General features: G+C 40.9%; 1 protein-coding gene across 1 annotated transcript in view; it reads left to right on the forward strand.

Moving 5' to 3' along the window:
* Nucleotides 1–1,630: 1,630 nt before the first annotated feature.
* Nucleotides 1,631–12,592, forward strand: part of LOC126455894 (glutathione S-transferase 1-1-like) — a 32,976-nt gene continuing 22,014 nt past the window's right edge. The window contains exons 1-2 of the mRNA XM_050091652.1: nucleotides 1,631–1,648; nucleotides 7,323–7,475. Of these exons, the coding sequence (XP_049947609.1) occupies nucleotides 1,631–1,648; nucleotides 7,323–7,475 (171 nt within the window). The remainder of the gene's footprint in view (nucleotides 1,649–7,322; nucleotides 7,476–12,592) is intronic.

Here is a 12,592-nt window from a genome sequence, read left to right on the forward strand (position 1 = left end):
CTGTGACCTTGACGGCGAGTACGACTGCACTCACGTTCCTAGGCAGTCCAACACTGGGCCACTGTCACATGCGAATGCTCCACAAATTTGAATACTGGATGATTCAACGAGCTGACCACATGAAGACCCACAGCGAGACCCCTTTAAAACGCTGTCGTGTGCTGATAACGCTTTCTCATACAAGTATGCGGTATCTCCGTCTTCTTCACAGTGTTCACTCAAAATCTGATACCGTTCAACCCATAATACACCGCAGAAGCCCTGATAATCACCCCAAAACCGAACAACACTAATGCACTCTGGTGGTCATTCCACCTGTTACAGAGAACTGCGACTCTAATCATCTACACAGCTGCCGATGGTGTGCACGTGTACGAAGTTACCTTGACATCCGACACTGTCATCTGTTTGTTTCACTTCTTCTGACAGGTATTGTATCTCCGGAACCGAATAAGATATCATAATCCCATTGTCTCTCACAAGGAGGTCAGACGACAGTCGGATTTTTGTAATTTTTTATATTTATGGCACATGAAGAGCAGAACTCAAATATCAATATTCCAAAGTAGTTCGATACAACCCTAAAAAATTCAGGAGAAAACCGACTTCCAAGTTTTCCTAGAGCCTTTAACATCCTGAAGCAAGATCCATTGTTTGACTGGTAGTGTTACTATGTGTTAGAATGCTCACATCGCATATGAGTGGTCCAGTTTGGTTTCCAGCTGGGGTAAATTTTTAAACAAAATTTCAAGTTTTACGAGAATTTCCGGAAGTTTTCATGCGACGCCCAAGCGTCGGTCTGTTTCAGATTACATCCAATATTATTTTCAAACCGAATTTTCCCTGCCCATTCGATTAAACGCTCCCAAATTAGTCTAGTCCGATATTACTTTTATCGATATGTAGTAACAGGTACAGTAAAACACGAGCAATGGACAGAAATCCAGCAGCGACTCAGCTGTCCTGCATGCTCTCCAGTAGCAGTCTGCACAGGCCGGGGCATTACTGCCGCTGCTGGAGTACCGGGTTTTCCTCTCGTTTTACTGCCCTCTTAATACTTACAGAAAGAACAAGTATCCTATTGGACTTATTTGGGATCACTCTGTCTGAGGGGCACTAAGTACCATGGCACATCTGAGGCCATCAGTCCCCTAGGCTTAGAACTACTTACCACTAACTAACCTAAGGACATCACACACATCCATGCTCGAGGCAGGATTCGAACCTGCGACCGTAGCGGTCGTGCGGTTCCAGACTGTAGCGCCTAGAACTGCTCGGCTACAGCGGCCGGCAGGGGCACGTTAAATTCCGATTTAAAAATAATTTTGTTTGTAGCGGGCAACAAATCGGCAACTTTGATTAATGCATGAAAGAAGTCATAAGCACTGTTTGTATGGGCCTCTACGCAACGCAAAAACGAAACTGCAAATATATGCCAAAACACCGGAGAAAACGCGTCTCACCGCTCGTAGAGATACTCCGTATCTATATGTAGTTGCGAAAAATAAAGAATTGAAGAGTTCGGTTTCTTCAGCAGTATAGACTGGGAAGTTGCAACAGCCCAATTGATTGAAAAATTGAAATCTGAATGTAAATCAGATAGTAAGACAAGTATAATATGGTCGACTAAATGGTACTGATGCGAAAGGTAATTAATTTCCTCCTATTGACGTTTTATGCCTATGTTACGAGTATAATCTTCCGAAAAGCAATAATTCGTTTGTCACAAATACTCTTCATTAAAAAGTAAAACTATAATTGCTGGGAGACAATTAGTTTAGCCTTTTCTTAACTTTGTTACACGTAAAATTATATCCTCTAAATATAATAAGTGTATAACGGCTAAGCATATTTTAAGAAAAACGTAATGTTATGAAGGTGATTGTATTTTCGTCGTCTTTTGACGGAATACATTTAATACGGTACGATATCTACAAAACCATATTTCTTTGAAAATGATTTGAAGCGGAATGTTTAAGACACGTCGCATATAAAGCAATTGAGTTGAGAAACTTAATTTTAGACTGTATTGTATCAGTACATCGAGAAAGGTTTTTCACCATATTTCTTTACTTTGCTGTCATTATGTGCTCCAAGATGTTGAACGGTTTCCTTGCAACAGTGGATAGATTACGTTTATAAATGTTTGCGCGATCTACAAACGCAATACATTACAATAATTTCACCCATGTTATTTTCTAAGCATATCGACAGAACGACTATAAAAATTACTACAGCTACTACTTAAGGAATTATTTTGTTCTAACATTCTGTGAGCTACTTGTACTATAAGACCTATAATGTTTAAGAGACGCTCGGATGCCGTTGTAGTAAATAATTCTCATTTTAATGAGCTTGATAAATTTTTATTTGTATGTGGTATCACTGAACACATGACCACATGGGAAAATAACATTTGGAAGAGCAGGCCCACAACTTTCGTCATTTGACATTTCCATGTGGACTCTGACCACAATCTGTTGGTTATGACCTGTAGATTAAAACTGAAGAAACTGCAAAAAGGTGGGAATTTAAGGAGATGGGACCTGGATAAACTAAAAGAACCAGAGGTTGTACAGAGATTCAGGGAGAGCATAAGGGAGCAATTGACAGGAATGGGGGAAATAAATACAGTAGAAGAAGAATGGGTAGCTTTGAGGGATGAAGTAGTGAAGGCAGCAGAGGATCAAGTAGGTAAAAAGACGAGGGCTAGTAGAAATCCTTGGGTAACAGAAGAAATATTGAATTTAATTGATGAAAGGAGAAAATATAAAAATGCAGTAAGTGAAACAGGCAAAAAGGAATACAAACGTTTCAAAAATGAGATCGACAGGAAGTGCAAAATGGCTAAGCAGGGATGGCTAGAGGACAAATGCAAGGATATAGAGGCCTATCTCACTAGGGGTAAGATAGATACCGCCTACAGGAAAATTAAAGAGACCTTTGGAGATAAGAGAACGACTTGTATGAATATCATGAGCTCAGATGGAAACCCAGTTCTAAGCAAAGAAGGGAAAGCAGAAAGGTGGAAGGAGTATATAGAGGGTCTATACAAGGGCGAGGTACTTGAGGACAATATTATGGAAATGGAAGAGGATGTAGATGAAGATGAAATGGGAGATATGATACTGCGTGAAGAGTTTGACAGAGCACTGAAAGACCTGAGTCGAAACAAGGCCCCCGGAGTAGACAATATTCCATTAGAACTACTGACGGCCGTGGGAGAGCCAGTCCTGACAAAACTCTACCATCTGGTGAGGAAGATGTATGAGACAGGCGAAATACCCTCAGACTTCAAGAAGAATATAATAATTCCAATCCCAAAGAAAGCAGGTGTTGACAGATGTGAAAATTACCGAACTAACAGCTTCATAAGTCACAGCTGCAAAATACTAACACGAATTCTTTACAGACGAATGGAAAAACTAGCAGAAGCCAACCTCGGGGAAGATCAGTTTGGATTCCGTAGAAACACTGGAACACGTGAGGCAATACTGACCTTACGACTTATCTTAGAAGAAAGATTAAGGAAAGGCAAACCTACGTTTCTAGCATTTGTAGACTTAGAGAAAGCTTTTGACAATGTTGACTGGAAGACTCTCTTTCAAATTCTAAAGGTGGCAGGGGTAAAATACAGGGAGCGAAAGGCTATTTACAATTTGTACAGAAACCAGATGGCAGTTATAAGAGTCGAGGGACATGAAAGGGAAGCAGTGGTTGGGAAGGGAGTAAGACAGGGTTGTAGCCTCTCCCCGATGTTGTTCAATCTGTATATTGAGCAAGCAGTAAAGGAAACAAAAGAAAAATTTGGAGTAGGTATTAAAATTCATGGAGAAGAAATAAAAACTTTGAGGTTCGCCGATGACATTGTAATTCTGTCAGAGACAGCAAAGGACTTGGAAGAGCAGTTGAATGGAATGGACAGGGTCTTGAAAGGAGGATATAAGATGAAAATCAACAAAAGCAAAACAAGGTTAATGGAATGTAGTCTAATTAAATCGGGTGATGCTGAGGGAATTAGATTAGGAAATGAGGCACTTAAAGTAGTAAAGGAGTTTTGCTATTTGGGGAGCAAAATAACTGATGATGGTCGAAGTAGAGGAGGATATAAAATGTAGACTGGCAATGGCAAGGAAAGCGTTTCTGAAGAAGAGAAATTTGTTAACATCCAGTATTGATTTAAGTGTCAGGAAGTCATTTCTGAAAGTATTCGTATGGAGTGTAGCCATGTATGGAAGTGAAACATGGACGATAAATAGTTTGGACAAGAAGAGAATAGAAGCTTTCGAAATGTGGTGCTACAGAAGAATGCTGAAGATTAGATGGGTAGATCACATAACTAATGAGGAAGTATTGAATAGGATTGGGGAGAAGAGAAGTTTGTGGCACAACTTGACCAGAAGAAGGGATCGGTTGGTAGGACATGTTCTGAGGCATCAAGGGATCACCAATTTAGTATTGGAGGGCAGCGTGGAGGGAAAAAATCGTAGAGGGAGACCAAGAGATGAATACACTAAGCAGATTCAGAAGGATGTAGGTTGCAGTAGGTACTGGGAGATGAAAAAGCTTGCACAGGATAGAGTAGCATGGAGAGCTGCATCAAACCAGTCTCAGGACTGAAGACCACAACAACAACTATTTGAACAAAGTGCATGAACAATACGCGCCAATTTAAATATGCTCTGGAATTCACCACATACGATTAACCAACAATTAAAACCACTGGCACCATTGTGGAATTGAAAACATTTTTTGTAATTAAGAAAAAATTATCAAGTTATCCCACCCCTTGAGGCTGTAAATTTACAGGTAATATTTAATGACAGGTAAATAAAAGATCTCCGTAAAAGAAATTCGCCAAACCATCAACAGACAATTTTGACATTAAGATAGCTAGACATAAATAGCCTTAAAGAACGATCTACATCTGGACAAGTCGAACAACAAAAATGAAGAAATATTTGAATGATACAAAGTGACATTTGTTAAAACATTATTTACTGAAAGGCAGGATTTTAAAAAATAACCTTCAGTTTAAGGGAAAATTTTGTATGCAAGACTCTGCCGTAGGAAACTTGTACAATTAGGCTCACTAATAATCTGAGTGAAACAAGTATAACTGACTGAATTTAAAACGCACAACAACATGAAAACATGATGTCTACATACAGAGGGAGGCATTAAGACAGTAACCTTTAGGCGGCACAGCGAAAGTCTGATAAAACTCAACTTTATCTGTAGACAGGCGACATGAACAAACTTCTGCACCACGGTGCGGCGCCGCCCAAACACAAGCCGATACCACGAACACAGAGGTGTCACACCAACAGGCCTCCCGGTCGCGGCAGGCGCTCTACAACCACGCGAGAGCCCGAACTTCTGGAACACGATTTCCAAAAGCTGTCAGAAAGAATACCATAGTCTAAACACAAATAAATTAAGCCAACATAACTAAACCTCTTCTAACGTTACTCGCCAAAAGACGCCGTTAGAAATTAATCCTAAGAAACCAGAAAATTATTCATTCAGATGCGCATCTACAAATACGTTTACACGTTTTAACATAACAATGAGTTTAAAACAAGAAAAATTTACAACACCACTCGTCAATGTACCTCAAAGTCCAAAGTTAATTCGAGCCAGACAAAAAGAAGTGAACAAACGAAAGTCCAGTAAACATACTTTAAATGTAAGGCCTTACCAATATAGATCCGGTAGAGGGCCGTTAGTGCAATCAGTGTCTTAGAAGATGCATAAGCCTTACACCTTTATAATTGATGGTATTTAACATAACCTTTTAGCCACCAAGAAATACATCGAAGTCTTAAGCTTGCACAATAAGGTCCGAAGCAATTAAAACACACATTTTGAGAAAAACACATATCTGAAGAAAATAATAAATGAGATCCAACAAATTTTAAAATTGTCCGTAAGTACTAATGTATGTTCCGATTTTAAGTCACAACTTGGCCTATAAAGTCTCATAATTCCCAAAATCATACACGGTAAACTACACACACACCAATGGACTCTGAATAAACAGTATGGTAACTGCTCCATCAAAATGAACTGCAAAAAATCTCAGAGAGCTATGCAAGGCAGGAACCGAGTAAGCAGACAGGTAAATAATACCGACCGTTTCACAAGAAGTGCTGTCCATTCCAAACATTTGAAATTGCAGTCAACAACGGAAGGCCAAATCTGCAATTACAGCAGCCCAATACAATCGGGGGCGGCTCCCATCACCAATAACGGCGACGATTCGTCAAAGACACATTCTGGCTCATCAGCGCGCAGATGGTTTTAAAAACTGGCCACCGTCAGACAGCGTTGTACCCCAGGACTCGGCTCTTACTAACTCCAGGCGGGCGAGCAGTGCTTTCCTTCACGTGCTTAACGATAAGCAAGCTTTTTAGTGTACACTACAATCACACCATCTGCTGAGACGCCAGTAAGTCAGAAAAATAAACGAGCCAAAGACTCGACACTAGCCGGCAAGGCTCAGTATGAAAATCACTTTTAACGTTCGCTGTTACTCTAGGTTAGTTGTACAAGTACTGAAATACACAGATAACGTTTTTATCAAATGAATTCAGTTTAACGGTAAGGAATGTTATGGCATTTGTGTTAATTATCTGTTTCGTTCTTCATGAGACTGCTCTGGGCAGATTAGTGCCCTTGGAGACATCCTTACTTCAGGCCAGATTAAATTGCACGGAGCCGATGTACATTATTTTTTACGCACGTGTTACTATAACGCATTAGGCAACAGATTGTACGTGCCGGACTAATCTTAAATTTCCTTTTAGCACTCTTTCTTTACATTACTGGAATCATTTCCTGCCACAGTCAAAACTACTTTAAGATTAAATTAAACTACCTTTTACTACACTTTGGCAAAAGTTATTACTAGAGAAGAACATACTTATTAATTTAAAACAATAATCAAGTTGTTGTTTCGCAATGAGACGTACATAAAACAATCTCTTGTGCGTGTGTTTCACAATTGCTGCAGTGCTGCTAACTTAAATACTATTTGAGAAAATAATTTAGTGTATAATTAGCGTACGAATAGAGGTTGTTCACTTGTCGCAAACTACAAAAGACACTGTGTTTTAAATCAAACTGAAACTTTTTCCACAATTAATGACGCTACTACAAACTACTCCACACAGCATCTGCCCTTAATTTTTATATTTTGTTACCAGAATCACTACTTCCAATTTTCTATGTAGAAGACAATACACAAAACTCACAAATTTTCTGAGGATTGTGGCTACCGTTGTAGAAATTAGTTATTTAACGTTCACTTCATTTTTCAGATACGACAATGGCTCCCCCGACTCTTTTACGACCATCCAATGAGTCCTCCATGTCGTCTGGTGCGTCTGGTGGCTGGTATCATCGGAGTTGACCTGGAGGTAGTGGATGTAAAGGACTCTGGTATTGACATGAAGTCGACCGATGTGTTGGAGGTAATGTATGTGTTAACTGTTACCAAAATTAGTATACTTATAGGGTGCAAAATATTTTTACGTACCTTGAGACACGAGAAACTGTCTTTGAATGAGAAAGTAAGTACTGGGAACGCTTTGTTATGACCCTGGTGAGCCTGTACACGCTATCCCCAGATGTAACACCAGTGGTCTGCTTTCTGTGCGGTCATGAGAGGTGTGTTCCAGACGTGTGGAGTCAGGGGACGATTTCGTGGTGTCCATTGTCTTGAGTTTTAACGTTTATCACTGAAACAGTAGGAATCGTTGCTAAAGTTCAACAGTCCCTTGATAACAGATTCAATTTTGGCTTGGACATTCATAGTGCAAATGCCAGGTCATTGCCATTGTAACAATGAGTTAGTAGTAAGAAAGTGTCTCGATAGGTAAATGGGTAGGTGTTAGACCAAAAGCCTCTGGTTCAACACAGAGACAGCAGTCGGATTTTTTCTGCCTCCTTTAGCATACGACAATTATATGTGTACATGAAAAATGCCAAATTGCCCCGTGGTTGGGTTCTGCGTAAGTCAGTTCGAAGACAAGGGCATACTAACTGCAACAAGACGTTCCCCAATTAAGTATTGCCTCAACCGTTAGGTTGTGGAGAGTATTACTTACTTATTCCAATTATTTTCTGTCACAATAACAATCTCTGACCTCCACTTTCTTAGCTATAGTTGTTTATCTACGTGTACTTTTAATTACTATAAATTTGAAAATGTAGTTTTTATTTCTCTATGTACACTACTGACCATGAAAATTGCTACACCAAGAAGAAATGCAGATTATAAACGGATATTCATTGGACAAATATATTATACTAGAACTGACATCTGATTGCATTTTCACGCTGTTTGGGTGCTCAGATCCTGAGAAATTATTACCGGTACCCAGAACAACCACTTCTCACCGTAATAATGGCCTTGATACGCCTGGGCACTGAATCAAACACAGCTTGGATGGCGTGTAGAGGTACAGCTGCCCATGCAGCTTCAACACGATAACACAGCTCATCAAGAGTGGTGACTGGCGTATTGTGACGAGCCAGTTGCTCGGCCGCCATTGACCAGACATTTTCAATTGGTGAGAGATCTGGAGACTGTGCTGGCCAGGGCAGCAATCGAACATTTTCTGTATCCAGAAAGGGCCGTACAGGACCTGCAAAATGCGGTCGTGCATTATCCTGCTGAAATGTAGGGTTTCGCAGGAATCGAATGAAGTGTAGGGCCACGGGTCGTAACACATCTGAAATGTAACGTCCACTGTTCAAAGTGCCGTTAATGCGAACAAGAGGTGACCGACATGGGTAACCGATGGCACCCCATGCCATCACGCCAAGTGATACGCCAGAATGGCGATGACGAATACACGCTTCCAATGTGCGTTCACCGCGATGTCGCCAAACATGGATGCGACCATCATGACGCTGTAAACAGAACCTGGATTCATCCGAGAAAATGACGTTTTGACATTCGTGCACCCAGGTTCGTCGTTGAGTACACCATCGCAGGCGCTCCTATCTGTGATGCAGGGTCAAGGGTAACTCCAGCCATGGTTTCCGAGCTGATAGTCCATGCTGCTGCAAACGTCGTCTAACTGTTCGTGCAAATGGTTGTTGTCCTGTAAACGTCCCCATGTGTTGACTCAGGGATCGAGACGTGGCTGCACGATCCGTTACAGCCATGCGGGTAAGATGCCTGTCATCTCGACTGCTAGTGATACGAGACCGTTGGGATCCAGCACGGCGTTCCGTGTATTCTCCTGAACCCACCGATTCCATATTCTATTCTGCTAACAGTCATTGGATCTCGACCAACGCGAGCAGCAGTGTCGCGATACGATAAACCGCAATCGCGATAGGCAACAATCCGACCTTTATCAAAGTCGGAAACGTGATGGTACGCATTTCTCCTCTTTACAAGAGGCATCACAACAACGTTTCACCACGCAACACCGGTCAACTGTTGTTTGTGTATGAGAAACCGGTTGGAAACTTTCCTCATGTCAGCACGTTGTAGGTTTCGCCACCGGCGCCAACCTTGTGTGAATGCTCTGAAAAGCTAATAATTTGGATATCACAGCATCTTCTTTCTGTCGGTTAAATTTCGCGTCCGTAGCACCTCATCTTCGTGGTGTAGCAATTTTAATGGCCAGTAGTGTAGATACTGGACAGCAGTGGTGAGAGTCCACATTCTTGCATTATTCCTTTGCTTATCGTTTCATTCTTTTTGTGTTAACATGGAATTGCTCTTCGATTTTTGTATGGATGATGAATTAATCTTCGGTCTCTGTATCATACTGTAAGGTTTCTTGAGAGCTCTGAACAGAAGGGACGGTTTTTCGATATCAAGGGAAGGGATTAGTAGCTCTGTATGTACTTGGTATATTCTCGTGTACTGTCGTAACAGTTCCTCGCTTTTCTCTGTGTCTTCTAAACATGAGCTAGTCGTCTAACAGCTATTTTCGTTCTAAACAGCATATAGTGATATTTAGTTAATACTCTGGAGCGTATGACACAATGTTCAATGTAGGGTGGCCCTCATATTCTTTTTTAACTCCTTTTATCGCAGGGTTTGCTATCAGGATAGTTTTCTCAAAGTCTTTGGTAGCTTTCCTGATTTGTATATGTCATTATATACTAAGTATAAGCCTTTTGCCTTATTTCCTAAAGCTGGCAGAAGTCCACCTGAAAATTGACACTTTCCTAAACCTTATCGTGGATTAATCTCCCCTCACGCTTCGTTGAATTTCAAAGTATTACTGGTCTCAGTTCATCCCCTTATTTAGTTTGCTTTCCCTGCCTTTGGAATTCCCGACTCGGCTGTCCTTCATATATCTCCTACAGTCATTGCATCTAAGAACTAAGTATTTTACTTCCGTTAAGACCGCTCGTACTTTGTATTCAGTACTCTGCGTAGCCTCTTATACTTTTGCAAACTAATTACTCATTTCTGTAACAGTGTTGCTTTTTTTAGTTTTACTTATACATTTATTCTCAGCTCATGTGAATCTTTCCCCATTTCCAGGCATTAGACTTGAGTACATTCTTGTCTTTGGTTGTTAGAAAAGAGTGTCAGTAATTACAAGTAATTTGCACGAATGAAATTCAGTGAGTCTCTCCCCTCTTTCAGTTCTATACCCAACAACATAAACTCTTACTGTGTTGTGGTTTTTATCATTTCCACTGCTGCATTCTAATGTCAGAGAAATATCAGACTATCTTTATCACTGACTCTAGCTCAGTGGCCGTCAAAATTCGACCCGAATCACGTATTAGTGCTACCCTCGGTTCTCAGCCGTATTTTTTGATAATATGCATCTGGCAGCTAACAGCTGAACCCAAAACCCCTAGCTGACGTTACGAGCTTCTAAAGTGTGTAGTTTTCCTGATTCGTAAAAGAAAAATAAATAGCAAACTGAAGTAACATGAGTGCATAATATAGAGACGGTCTCTACAAATGCGGTACATGTTTGTAGCAAGGAAAATTATATCAAATTAAGGCTGTTGTAATACAACTCAATGAGTAGAAGAAAAATGAATTCCAAACATTTAGCAGCATAATGCATTTAAATATAAGCACGATTACTGTTATTAGTCAATTAATCATCAGTCACACGGCTTAACAGCAACACTTCATCAAGCAATTATTGTGTCACACTTTTTGGGGTCGATGAGGGTGGCAGCAGTCTGAATCAGAGAACAGTCGACATAAAGTATTACGAATGGTGCCGACTTTTAACGATCGGAGCTTAGAGAAATGCTGCCAACTTATCACCCTATACTATAATTAGTGTAGTGGGCCCTCATGACACACTAACTTTCCTTGGTTGACAATAAGAGCGGTAGATATACGGACCGAGGAGCCATTTCACAATGAAACTTCGTGGCAAATTAAAACTGTGTTCCGGACGGAGACTCGAACTCGGGACCTTTGCCTTTCGCGGGAAAGTGCTCTACCAACTGAGCTACCCAAGTACGACTCACGACCCGTCCTTACAGCTTCAATTCTGCCAGTACCTCGTCTCCTACCTACCAAACTTCACAGAGACTCTCCTGCAAACCTTGCAGAACTAGCACTCCTGAAAGAAAGGATATTGTGGAGACATGGCTTAGACACAGCCTGGGGGATGTTTTCAGAATGAGATTTTCACTCTACAGCGGAGTGTGCGTTGATATGAAACTCATATGAAACTTCCTGGCAAATTAAAACTGTGTGCCGGACCGAGACTTGAACTCAGGACCTTTGGCTTTCGCGGGCAAGTGCTCTACCAGGAAGTTTCATATCAGCGCACACTCCACTGCAGAGTGAAAATCTCATTTTGGAAACATTCCCCAGGCTGTGGCTAAGCCATATCTCCGCAATTTACTTTCTTCCAGGAGTGTTAGTTCAGCAAGTTTCGCAGGAGAGCTTCTGTGAAGTTTGGAAGGTAGTAGATGAGGTACTGGCGGAACTGAAGTTGTGAGGAGGGGTCATGGGTCGTGCTTGGGTTGCTCAGTTGGTAGAGCACTTGCCCGCGAATGGCAAAGGTCTATGATAAACCATAGAGTCATAATGGTAGAGAGAGGAAAAGAGGACAGTGCCATGAGCTGTTAACATAGAGCAGGGACCGAGCAACTGCCATAAAGAGGACGCAAATCTCTGTCAGGTACCAATGATCCCCCAGAGCGCGCACGACCGAATAGAAGTCGGGGCAGTTCCTTATCAATGGCTTTCTCCAACTAATAAAATATCAGTATTCGTCAGAGAGACAGCAGTCCGAAATTCAGCTAATGTTCTTCGCTGCTTTCAATTCGAGAAATGATAATATTAACATTGTTCACAGCTGAAGGTTTAACTTAATGATATCTACTTCTTATGTGTGATCATTTAAACTTTATTGTAAATTACGATACGTATCAGAATTGATTACCAAGAATCGGTGGCCTTTCAGGGATAGTAATTTGGTTTGACTCACTGTTCTTTCCCAATGGGATAGTAATTTGGTTTGACTCACTGTTCTTTCCCAATTTATCAACACTGATTTCAAACTGTGACGAAACTACAGTTCTACTGCATTCAGATTGTGGTAAAAGTGGAGTAGGATTCGAGAAATAATAC

The sequence above is a fragment of the Schistocerca serialis genome, chromosome 2 (genome assembly GCF_023864345.2).
Source record: "Schistocerca serialis cubense isolate TAMUIC-IGC-003099 chromosome 2, iqSchSeri2.2, whole genome shotgun sequence".
NCBI classification, from domain to species: Eukaryota; Metazoa; Arthropoda; class Insecta; order Orthoptera; family Acrididae; genus Schistocerca; species Schistocerca serialis.